The sequence below is a fragment of the Corvus brachyrhynchos genome, unplaced genomic scaffold (assembly GCF_000691975.1).
Source record: "Corvus brachyrhynchos isolate BGI_N302 unplaced genomic scaffold, ASM69197v1 scaffold68, whole genome shotgun sequence".
In the NCBI taxonomy this organism is placed as follows: Eukaryota; Metazoa; Chordata; class Aves; order Passeriformes; family Corvidae; genus Corvus; species Corvus brachyrhynchos.
In genome coordinates this window covers 2,151,494-2,162,766 of record NW_008240039.1, presented here as the reverse complement: position 1 = coordinate 2,162,766, position 11,273 = coordinate 2,151,494, and the positions used below count along the sequence as shown (strand labels likewise).

General features: G+C 49.7%; 1 protein-coding gene across 1 annotated transcript in view; it reads left to right on the top strand.

The window, feature by feature from the left end:
• Positions 1-9,701, top strand: part of LOC103622315 (Golgi integral membrane protein 4) — a 24,138-nt gene extending 14,437 nt beyond the window's left edge. The window contains exons 9-15 of the mRNA XM_017744063.1: positions 1-143; positions 703-860; positions 2,657-2,850; positions 3,006-3,073; positions 3,470-3,634; positions 4,860-4,931; positions 5,964-9,701. Of these exons, the coding sequence (XP_017599552.1) occupies positions 1-143; positions 703-860; positions 2,657-2,850; positions 3,006-3,073; positions 3,470-3,634; positions 4,860-4,931; positions 5,964-6,074 (911 nt within the window). The 3' untranslated portion in view covers positions 6,075-9,701. The remainder of the gene's footprint in view (positions 144-702; positions 861-2,656; positions 2,851-3,005; positions 3,074-3,469; positions 3,635-4,859; positions 4,932-5,963) is intronic.
• Positions 9,702-11,273: the final 1,572 nt, after the last annotated feature.

Here is an 11,273-nt window from a genome sequence, read left to right as displayed (position 1 = left end):
CACAGGTGCCCTTCACCCAGCCAGCCCCAGCACACGATGCCAACTCGCTGCCAGAGGCCGTGCCAGCCTGGCCAGCGCGGCACGGGGACGGCCACGTGGTCAGGTTCACCCGCACCATGAACAGCCTGCCCAACGGGAACCCAGTAGGTTCCGCACTGGTTTTGTGTGGTCTTGGCTTGTGAAGAGCTCAGAGTTCTGGGATTTGTGGTGCTGTGAGTGTGGGTGGTGCTGGCCTCAGGTTTAACACGCTGAGGAGCTGGTGGTTTCACAGCCAGGCTCAGGGGTTCTTCTGTGAAGTGTGCAAAGAGTAAATCATCACGGCAGCCCCCCCCTCCCAGCCTTCCTGGGGTGGTTGAGAGGGAGTTATGGACTGCAAATCTCTAAAAAAAGACAATAATTGCAGTGTGGCTGGGCTTTAATTACAGTAATGTCAATGTGTGGGGGTGTTTTAAGGTAGTTTTGTTGTTCCTCTTTTCCTGGAGATTCACCTACCCCATACAAGCCCGGGTCACGTAGGATCTGAATGATTCCTTTTTGGCTGTGTTAAGGAGGAGTCTTCTACTGCAGGGTGGGCAGGACTGTTGATTTCTTTGGGATCATTTCAGAATGTTTGTTCTTTGATAAAGGATTTTCTGGCCCATAAACCTGTCCAGATTTGGGGGTATTTGATATCCCAGGTGTATCCTTGTGTCTCCTCTGCAGGACGTGAAGATGGTGATGCGCATCCAGGTGCGAAGCCACGAGGAGAGCCAGGCTCCTGGGCTGTCCCTGGCCGGCCCAAGACAGCCCTCTCCAGCAGAAAAACCTCCTATGCTGGACAGCCACCACTCAGCAGGGAACAGACAGGTGCAAATGCAAAGGTTGGTGACACAAAACTCTTCCAGTCTCAGCGTTCGGGGTGAAGGTACCAAACAGGAACATCCCAGGTCTCTCTCTCCTTGTGTTTATTGTGGGTCTGTTTGAAAGATGTTGGAGGAACAGCTTTTTTTTGGTGTGTTACTGGTATTGGTGGAATTCCTGGGAGTCTGGTCAGGGCCCAGGATCCAGTGGATGCTGTGCAGGCACAGGGGAAGCTGTTTATTGTCTCAGCAGCACTGGCAGGAGACTGCTCTGTTCTGCAAAAGGAAGAAAATGTCTCTCTGTGGCTGCAATAAATCAAAGTCTGGCCACAATCCAAAAAGTGACTCTGAAAATAGTGAAAAAAGTTACTCCTTTAACTTATTTATCCCCTGAGTGTGTGCAGGTCGTGTCTGTTCAGTTTATTGGAGCAAACAGGATTTCATTTCTGTTTTATCTGTAGAGGAAACTTCTGGATTTCATTCTAGACTCAGCCTGATCCTGCCCTTTCTTCCCTTCTATTTTTGTCTGTTCACTTAACCTGTGCCCTTTCGAGGGCAGAGACTGTGCTTTGCTTATTTCTTTAACTGGCCACGTCCTCCCCAAAGTGCTGGGATAAATCACATCTGCAGGGACACAGCTGGAACAGCTCTGGGGATGTTGTGGTTGCTGCAGGCAGGGCCGGGTGTGGCTGTGACTGAAGGTGAGGGTTGTGATGGCAGAATGGCCTTTCCTCACCATGCAGAGCCCAGCCAGGTTCCTGTCACCGTGTGAGGCAGAAAATGCAAATATTGATTTGTTTGGCAAGGGATTTCGGGGAGAACAGGGACCCCGGGGTGTCTGGTGTGCTTTGCTTTTCCTGGAGCTCTCACCGAGGAGTTACAGAGCAGCTGGAGGCTGTTGTTTACACGGGCTGAGATTTGTGATAAGGAGCACACAACCCAACCCTGCCAGAGCCAAGAGCAACACGGGGCTGCAGCAGAGCACAAAGGGGCCCCACAGCCAGGAACTGCTGCCCTGGGAGGCTCTGACCAGCGGGTTCCAGATGAGCTCCTGGTGGCCAACTGGCATTTTAATGGTTTTATAATGGGGAAGTCTGAGCTGAGGGCTGGGTTGGGATTTTCCTCACTGGAGAGTTTGTGTGCTGGCTTAAAGAGCTGCTGAAGCTCAGGCCATTTGTCCTTTCCATCAGTTAAAACCTGAAATGTCTTAAATAGGTTTTTAAATCTCATGTAGAGGACAGGCTGGAGCAAGCAGTCATCCTGCTTGGAACTGCTGTAACTTACTGGGTTTAAAAGGTTTTGCTTCACTTATTTTTGAGTCCCTACCACTGGGATGTCATCCCTTCTTTGCTTCTGAAGCTGTCCCTGACTAAGGCTATTGAGCTATTTGGGAAGCATTCATTTTACTTTAGCAGCATCTTCATTTTCCATGACGTCGGGACAATAAAGGAGACTTGTGGTTTCGGTGTTTTTAAACCCTTAGATGTGTGTGTTTGGGTATGTGTGAGGCAGGAGTAAGAATCTATTCAGAATTGGAGTTTACTGCTACATGGATGTCATTGTCATATGAATAATATTAAGGGAGTTCTACCATAAATTGTATTTACAAAGCAGAACTTATTTCGTACTCTGTGCCATATTAAATGTTCTTTTCCAAGCAGATATCACTGTAATTAATACAACCTGCTAGTTTTGACCAAAAGAAGTTAAATTAAGCCAGACTTCTGCATGTGTTGGAGTATTTTTTTGCGCTGCTTGCCATTATGAAATGGTTTTATGGAACATGTACTGAGGCCGGGGGTTCTGTTTGGTTGCAGCTGGAAGGACCTCGTTAGCAAGGTGAACGCCCAGATGGACGAGGAACAAGCCCATGGGTACCCCAAGAACCTTCACTTTGCCCCCAAGGCCGGGCAGGAGGTGCAGAAGGGCAGCCCCCAGCCCCCCAGCCCGAGGAGAGGGCCAGAGCAGGGGGTAGAGAAGGAGAGAGCGGATGAGGAGGAGCTGGAAATGGGTATGGAAATGTTTCATTCATGGCATTGAATTCCTCTGCACACACTCACAGAGCATTGGCTGCCTCAAGCAGGTCGAGATAAACCACCAGACTGGTGGCAGTGGCTTTAAGGAGACCCCACTGACTGTCCCTGTCCCTGTCCCTGTCCCTTGCAGATGCAGGAGTGATCGAGAGGGAGGAGAACGAGCACTCACAGAAAGAGGCTGTTGTCCAGGAGCCCATGGTGAGTAACCACAGCATCATAAAGCCACTCAGTGCTCTGGGAGGGACCTTAAAAATCCCTCATCCCACCCCCTGCCATGGCAGGGACACTCTCCACTATCCCAGGCTGCTCCAGCCTGGCTGTGAAAAGGCTGCTGCCGTGTTTCATCTGGCTTGGAATAAGAATCCAATAAATCAATAATGACCCAGAAGTTTCTATCATGTGCAACTCCAAACTCCCTGGATCTGGAGGGATTCAGAGGGATAACAAAGACTGGTTTGGGGATTTTTTGAACAAACACAAACAGGCTTGGTGAGGTGCAACCAAGTGCTCCAGGCCGGTGCTCCTGCTCACTGGGGAAGGGATTGTTCTGCCTCCTGAGGGAATGTCCTGCCAGGTATTTCTTTTCTTGTCCAGATGCCAGATGATGCTGCAGATCCTGCCCAGGACCCCAATAACCAAGGTGAGGATGAGTTTGAGGAGGCTGAGCTGGAGAGACCCGACTTTGAGGAGAAGGTGGGAGGCTCGGAGAAGTTCAAGGAGCCCAGCATCAAAGAAGAGTCCAAGGAGAAGCCACCAAAGGTGACTGACTGGGACAACCAGCAGGGCCAGGGAGGGATGCCCAGCTGTGGGTGGGTGGGCAGAGAGCTTAAGGACTGAAAGGAAAACATCATATTCCTGGATGGATCCATAATCCCACTGGGAGGATGTGGCAGGCAGGAGAAAGCTCTTTAGCAGGTTGGTCAAAACCAACCTAATTTTTCTTCCACTGGTTGTAATGGAGCTTGAAATTTACATTCCATAGGACTTTTTGGTTCTTTGTTTTGATTCTGCTTGTGTTTCTTACCACTACAATCAGCTGTGCAACTCCAACTCCGGGGTAGAGTGGAGCAGAATAAGGCAAGGTGCCAGAGTTTAGGAAATTATCTTTTAACCAAGTGCCAGAGCTTGCTCTGGCCTCGTCCTCTCTGCTTGTTAAGTCCCCCCTGGCATTTGCAACACCTTCATGGCTGGAGAGATGTGGAATAGGGCATGGCTCACTCCCAGCTGCTCCTGGAGAGGGGCTGGGACTTTTCATGCCCTTGGGACCAGAACCAGAGACAATAATCTGAGTCTGTGCTCGGTGCTGGTCAGTGCAGCCCTGTCCAAGGCTCCTGGCAGCAGCAACAACTTGTGAGAGCTCTGCCTCCTTGTTTGCCTCCTTGCAGATGGAATCCATTTATTTAACAAAGTGTTTCTTGCTGCCTGAAGCCAGACTCTGCATCAGGGAAATGTTCATTTGTTTTGACAAGCAGCTGAACGTTTAAAAAAGGAGTGTTTTATCTGTCAGGCTCTAAAATCATGATTAATAGTGGGATTAAGAAAGAAAAAAAGAAATCCAGGCCAATGAAATCAAATAGAAGAGAGATGCTGGCACCAGCAGAGCAACACCTCCTTGAGATTGGTGCAAATGTGGAAAGAATTAGTGGCATAAATACCTGGCTTTCAGATCTGGCTGTGCTGTACTCACTGAAGCTCTACCCTCAAAGTTTCCCTGAGTCCTGGGGCTTGAGGCAACAGCCCCAGGGCCCTCCTGCTGCAGGAGAGACCTCCCTCTCCAAGTGGAAGGAGCTGCCAGCAGGTGGGAAAAGAGACTGGGTGAAGAAAGTAAATGGAGTTGGGGTTGCCTGATTGTCCCTCTGCTCCCCCTGATTCCCAGTGCAGCCCAGACTTCCAGAGCTGGGGCTCTGATCCAGGGAGCTGTGTCCCTGGCAGGGAATGGGAGCAGGCTGGGGCACTCTCAACTGTGTCTGGCTGTGTTTTTCAGGATGCTGGCAGACCTGCCAAGCCCAGGGAAGACCCATTGGACGACTACCAAGAAGATCAGGAGCAAGAAATTGTACGACACCAAGGTTCTTCCGCTTTCCCTCTCTGGTGTGGCGTCACCTGGGTGTGTTGGCAGCCAGGAGCTGGGGAGGACTCAGCTTTTAGGGACTCCAGGTCTGCCTCTGCCTGCTCAGTGAGGTCTCCAGAGCAAACCTGGAGCCCACTGCTCCCTTTTCCCAGTGTTCAGAGCACCCTTTGTGCCCTGTGTCCCATCCTCCTTTCGGTCTGCATCCACCTGCAGCAGCTCAGCTGTGGGATACTTCCCAAGCAGCAACTGGGAGGAATTACAGGAGGAATTGCAGGAGGAATCGCAGGCTGTGCCAGTGCAGCAAGGCCAGCTCAATGTGTTTCTTCAAGCACGGGCTAGAGAGGATCACCCTGGTGCCTTCTGGCTCACAGAGATAGAAATGAATCCTCTTCCAGCCTCATTCATTCTCTCCCTGCCCTTTGTGAGTGGCTCCTGAGGGTTTTTTCTGCAGTTTCATCAGGATTGCTGAGGAGTGAAAGGTTTGGGCTGCCCGCTGGGAATGAAGGGAGTGGGGAAATAAGGGGTGGGCAGAGCAGAGGTGGTGTCAGGTCTCCTTCCCCTGTGTGAATCCAGGCCTCTTGTAGGTGTCTACACTGGATGGCTGGAGCTAAAAGCATCCATGGAGGCTGTGCTGGCTGCTGCACATCATGGGTGGGGTTTGTGACACGTTTTAAACGTGGTGGATGGAGGATATCTGCCACTCATATCAGCTCCTCCTATCAGCTCCTCGTATCAGCTCCTCATGCAGCAGAGGCAACAGGCTGAGACATCAAAGTTGCATTGTACTGCCAGGATATTAAATGTGCTTAAAACACCCTGGCTGATCATGGCAACACCTCTGTGTCCTGCCAGTGACACCTGAAGGTCCCTGGCAGAGGTGGATTCTTCCCTGTTTTCCCAGGTTTCCAAAGCTGGGCTGCTTTGGTGGGACAGCTGTGCTCGGGAGCAGCGTGGTGTGCTCTCATTTAGGGTCTCCCTTGCTGATTTTTCCTTCCTGGCTGTTCCCTGTGCCCCCAGGAGGATCATGGAGGTGAGGTGGATGACAACGATGACCTGGAGCTTGTCCAAGAGCGGAGGGACCGTGTGGGAATGCAGGGAGCTGGTGGCAAGAAGGATGACTACTTCTGAAAGCTGCTGAAGGAAAACGGGATACTGCAGGAACGAGGGGATGGGAACTCCTCCTGGGAACTGGCTCCTGTATTAAACACTGCCCAGAACAAAGGCAGGAGGAGGAAACTGTCTGCAGGCCCTTGCAGGGGGTTTGCAGACCAGAATTCCATCTCGGTGTGGGGCCGCCGCTGCCTCCCCGGGCGATTGGGAGCGCTCTCAGACTGGGAATGATCTTATCCTGCTGCTTTTCTTGGAAGCACTTTTTGATTTACTGTGTTCTCTACCCTCTTGTTTTTCACATCCCCTTTCGAAGCTGGAGAGGGTTTCTTTGGTGGGTTTTGGGGGGTGTCTTTCACCCCCCTGGGTAGCGGAGGGGTGCCTGAGCTGGTCCCTGGACTCACTCGACTGATCTCTAATACAAAAGAATCTGTCTTCATAAATTACTTTACTCAGAAGTGTTTCTTTAACACACACCCTTTGCTCCCCTCTGAGTAGGGTGGGGAGGGAATCAGAAGAAGTTTCCTGCTCTTTGTCTGGAGCTGTGCAAGAGCACCAGCCATGGCCAGCAGCGTGTGTGTGTGTGGATGTGAACACCTGGACCCCCTCCCTGGTGCAGAGACCCTCCAGAGACTCGGAGCAGATCCTTGTAAAGTTCTCCTTTCCTTGGCTTTGAGCTGTGACAGTCCTGCTGGGCTCGGAGTGTCCCCATGGAATGCTGTTGCCATGGAACCCTGATGTCCTGGGCCCCTGGAGGTGAGGGATGGCCTGAGCTAAGACAGCCCTAAGACAGGGACAGCCACACCAAGAAACGGGAAAGAAGGAATATTTGCAGCCCAACGAATGCAGTTCCAACCTACTTGGCTTATTTCCAGTCTCCCAGTGTTTGACTGGGAACTGAGATAAATTTTGCTCCTTTTTAATTGGCAAGTTGGGTGTTTCTTGTGCTGATGCAGTAGATTGAAACTTGTGGTACTTTACTTGCCCTCCAAAAGACATCTTACCTGACCTCAGGGAGAAAGAAGGAACAGTCAGGTGGAATTTAAAATGAAAGGAGAATGGGCTTAATCACGATATGTCAAAGCCCAGGACCTGTTTTAAGTGATAAGAACAGGGCAGAGCTGTCACACCCCCTGCCCTGTGCCAGACCCTGTGTCTGAGCTGTCTCCTGCTTCCTCATCACCACGTTGGAAATCTCAGACTCTGGAACCTCACTCATCAAACACAGCTTGTGGCTGAATGTCATCACCTGGTAAAAAATCAGAGCATCTTTGTTCTCTGTTTGAATTAGTTGGGCTCTTTTTAATCCCTTGTTTGTGGCATATTTTGCAAGCACTTTTAGACACTGGGAAAAACAGTATTTATTTCCCAATAAGCTCAGCCTTTTTCATTCTGACAGCATTGATTAGTTTTTCTTCCACTGGTTGTAATGGAGCTTGAAATTTACATTCCATAGGACTTTTTTGTTCTTTGTTTTGATTCTGCTTGTGTTTCTTACCAGTACAATCAGCTGTGCAACTCCAACTCCAGGGTAGAGTGGAGCAGAATAAGGCAAGGTGCCAGAGTTTAGGAAATTATCTTTTAACCAAGTGCCAGAGCTGCTCATCGAGCCCAGCAAGGAGCTCCCTGCAAAACTCTGGTGGGGTTTAAGATATCCAAAATGCCCTGAGATGGTTAATGCTGCGTTAGTGCTTTCTCCTGGCAGCCCTGCTGTGTGAGGCAAGGCTCCTCTATAAATAGCACACTCACAGCACATCAGCTGTGGTTGCAGTTACTGCTTCAGAGCATCCTGATCAAAACTGCCTCTCATTCCCAGCTGGGCTGCTGAGATGCTGTTGTTTCCCAGGTCAGAGCAGCATCCCTGACCACACAGGCGTGGCCCCAGTGCCAAAGCTCCGTGCCCAGGCTGCCCCAGCTGTGCTCAGCACAGCTCTCCCTGCCTGCTCCTCTCATTCACGGCTCTCCCTTAGCCTGGCACTGCCAGAGCAGGGAGGTTCAGCCCTCACTGGGAGTGAATCAAGCACTGGAAATAGAAGCCCGGTGGGGGTGAGGCTGCTCACTGATTCAGGCTGCAGGATAATCTAAATTAGGAGGCAGATTCTCTGCGTTTGCATGTCTAGGATGAGTAATCCTCAAAGTTATGACTTGGAGGGAACTGTGGCAACTCAGCCCTGAATGCGAAGCTTGGAGGATGCTTTAGGAACCATATGTCATATGCTGCCCTTAGCTGAGAGCAAGCATCTCTGCCCTGGGGATTGTCTGCCCTGGCCATATCTGAGACTAAAATTAGCAGAGTGTTGCATAAATTGTGAGCTGTAGGTTGTCAGGGCTTTGTTGCCTGGCCCATAGGGAGTCGCCCCTGTTTTAATACTCGTTCCCTGTTTCCTCTAAGAAGAGACAACAAACCCAGTGGAGGAGAACCAGAAAAGCCAAAACCCCGTGGTGCTGGGTCTGTCTGGAGGCCTGTAAAGCAATCTAGGATGCTGCTGGGGGTTCAATGTCTAAAGCAGATCACAGGGTTTGGCCTGAGCAGCAGAATGTTGAAGCGATGACATGGAAAGGCCAGGCTGAGTTTTACTGCAGACTGGGGCACGGAACAAGGTCTCAGGAAACAGATGGATTGCTAAGAGAGCAAACAATGAGACAAAGGATTCACATGAAGCCAGCAGAGGCAGGCTGACCAAGCCAAAGCATGTGGACTTGCTTGGCTCTGGCATACAGAATTGGGTTTTTGCTCAGAGACAGAGTGCAAGGCCAAAAGTGCAGCAGAAGGTGTAGTTAACCTGTAGTGTTATGAATTTCTTGATGGGTTCAGGGTCTTCACTGCTGTGCCAACCATTTTCCTTCCCTGCACCACGCTCCAGACCCTTGGATCTCCCACCAGAACTCAGAGTGAGTTGTTAATCACAAGCTACCACAGAGACTGCTGCCAGATCTCTTCCCTGGAGATGGAAACGATGACAGCTCTGGAGTACAATCTGCTCTTCATCGCTGTCAGGAGAAGGACACAAACTTTGAAGGAGGAAAAACTTGCTTGGTTTGGCTTCAGCCACTTCCTGAACACGCTCACATTTCTCAGGAAGGGCCATCAGGTCTCCAGTTTTGCATCCTGGCTGGAATTCCACACGTAAATTTGCCAAGAAGTGCCTTCAGCAGCACAGCACCTCTTCCTGCTCCAATAACCGAGTCTTTTCCAAGCCATAACCCCACCTTCAGCTTCCTTTTCTATGCTGATCCTATTTTTTTATTGATTCCCATTGGTCCCTCTTGGTATCAAAAGAGATTTCTGGCAACTTTCCATAGGGTAGGAGACACTCCCATTAAATCCAGTTTAAAACTAGATGTGGAAACAACTTGCAACGTACTTTGTATTACTTAAATTAAATTGAAATTAATTGAAAATCGAAATTAAATTAAATTGAAATTACTTAAAGATTTCCTTAGGAACCAGACACTTGAAAAATCCAGCAGGAGAAGGTGTCCTGATGTCAGACCATTCATGTTCAACGCAGCAGAAGGCAAAATTACTGACACAAATTCCACACTGCTGCAAATTACACTTTGTGTATATGCAAGCATCACCTTCCATGCATGGTTTGGGTTTGGGTTTGTTTAGGCTATGCAATAAAAATAGGCCTCGGGATCTTATTTTTGGTGTATTTTCGACTTACATAAGACAATTAAAATTTTGTTTTTAAAGGAAACATACACAGTAAGCTGCAGATCTTGTGTTTCCAAATAGGTAACACATTGAAGAACTACAGCAGTGTGTTTAGGCACATTTCTGAGGGTCTGACAAAGTAATATGTTAATTATTCTATTTTACAAGTTAAATATAGACAAATGCCTATGTTTTGCTATAAAATCTGGAACACAACTCTATGTAAAACCTGATCAAAACAAACAAAAAGAAATGTCGCTTTTTTTCCCTGCTACTCAGAAAACAAAGGACTTAAAGCAACTTTTACCAATTTAACAGCTCAAAGGATCTCCAAACACTGTTTAAGCCTGTATTTTTATTATTGCTTCATTAGGGCTCTTTTCTTTCCACATTTAGACAAGTCAATACTCTCGTGTACCTCTCTCATGGTCGTTCAGAGAACATTAATTACGGTGTAGTGCTGGGATGGAGCACTGCTGTCTCCTCCTGTGCTGCAAAATCAGCTGCTGGCTCCGCATCCAGGGATGGATGGAGGGCTGGTCCTGCTGCAGAGGGAGGAAATGGCATTTGGGGGAAGCAGCAGGAAGAGGAGTATCCTTGTTCCTTCTGTCTCAGGGTGTGCACTAAGACCCAGAGTTATCCCTGCTCTCAGCTGACCTCCTGGGAGGGTCTCGTGTCTTTCTCCCTGTCTTACATCCTTGCCGGGTTTATCTGAATTCCCAAAGCCAAGAGGTTAAAGCAGGCTGGGTGTGCGGTTATCACTATTTAAAAAATAAAATAAAAGCCGTGTAAGCTCCATTTCTTTGAACAAGGTTTGCGTCAGTTGAAGGGGAGCTCTGTCACCTTCCCCAGCCCTGCCATGGACCGAAGTCCTGCTGGTGTCAGCCCCCGGGGACAGAGGCACCTCCCGGCCATCCAAAGGCACATTTCTGAGGGTTTTAACCATGTGACGTGAGAATTATTGTGTTTTACAGGTTAAATATAGACAAATGCTTCTGTTCTGCTATAAAAATTAAAGCAGGATCCTATGTAAAACCAGATCAAAACTACGGACCAATTTAAAATTAATTAAAATTTGAAATAAATGTAAATTTAAAAAAAAACAACAAACCGCATTTTTTGGTGTGGAATGAAATCTGCAACTCGAGCAAGACTGGACTGAGCAGTCCCCCCCAAGCGCCGGGGGAGGGACGGAGGGGTCTCAGCATCCCCCGTGCTGGCCCTTGTGGGGTCTGAGCATCCCTGTACCGACCCTTTCAGAGTCTCAGCATGCCCCGTGCCGGCCCTTGTGGGGTCTGAGCATCCCTGTACCGACCCTTTCAGAGTCTCAGCATGCCCCGTGCCGGCCCTTGTGGGGTCTGAGCATCCCTGTACCGACCCTTTCAGAGTCTCAGCATGCCCCGTGCCGGCCCTTGTGGGGTCTGAGCATCCCTGTACCGACCCTTTCAGAGTCTCAGCATCCCCCGTGCCCGCCCCCGCGGGGTCTCACCATCCCCTTGTGCCGGCCCTTGCGGGGTCCCAGCACTCCCCGTGCCCGCCCCCGCGGGGTCTCAGCGCTC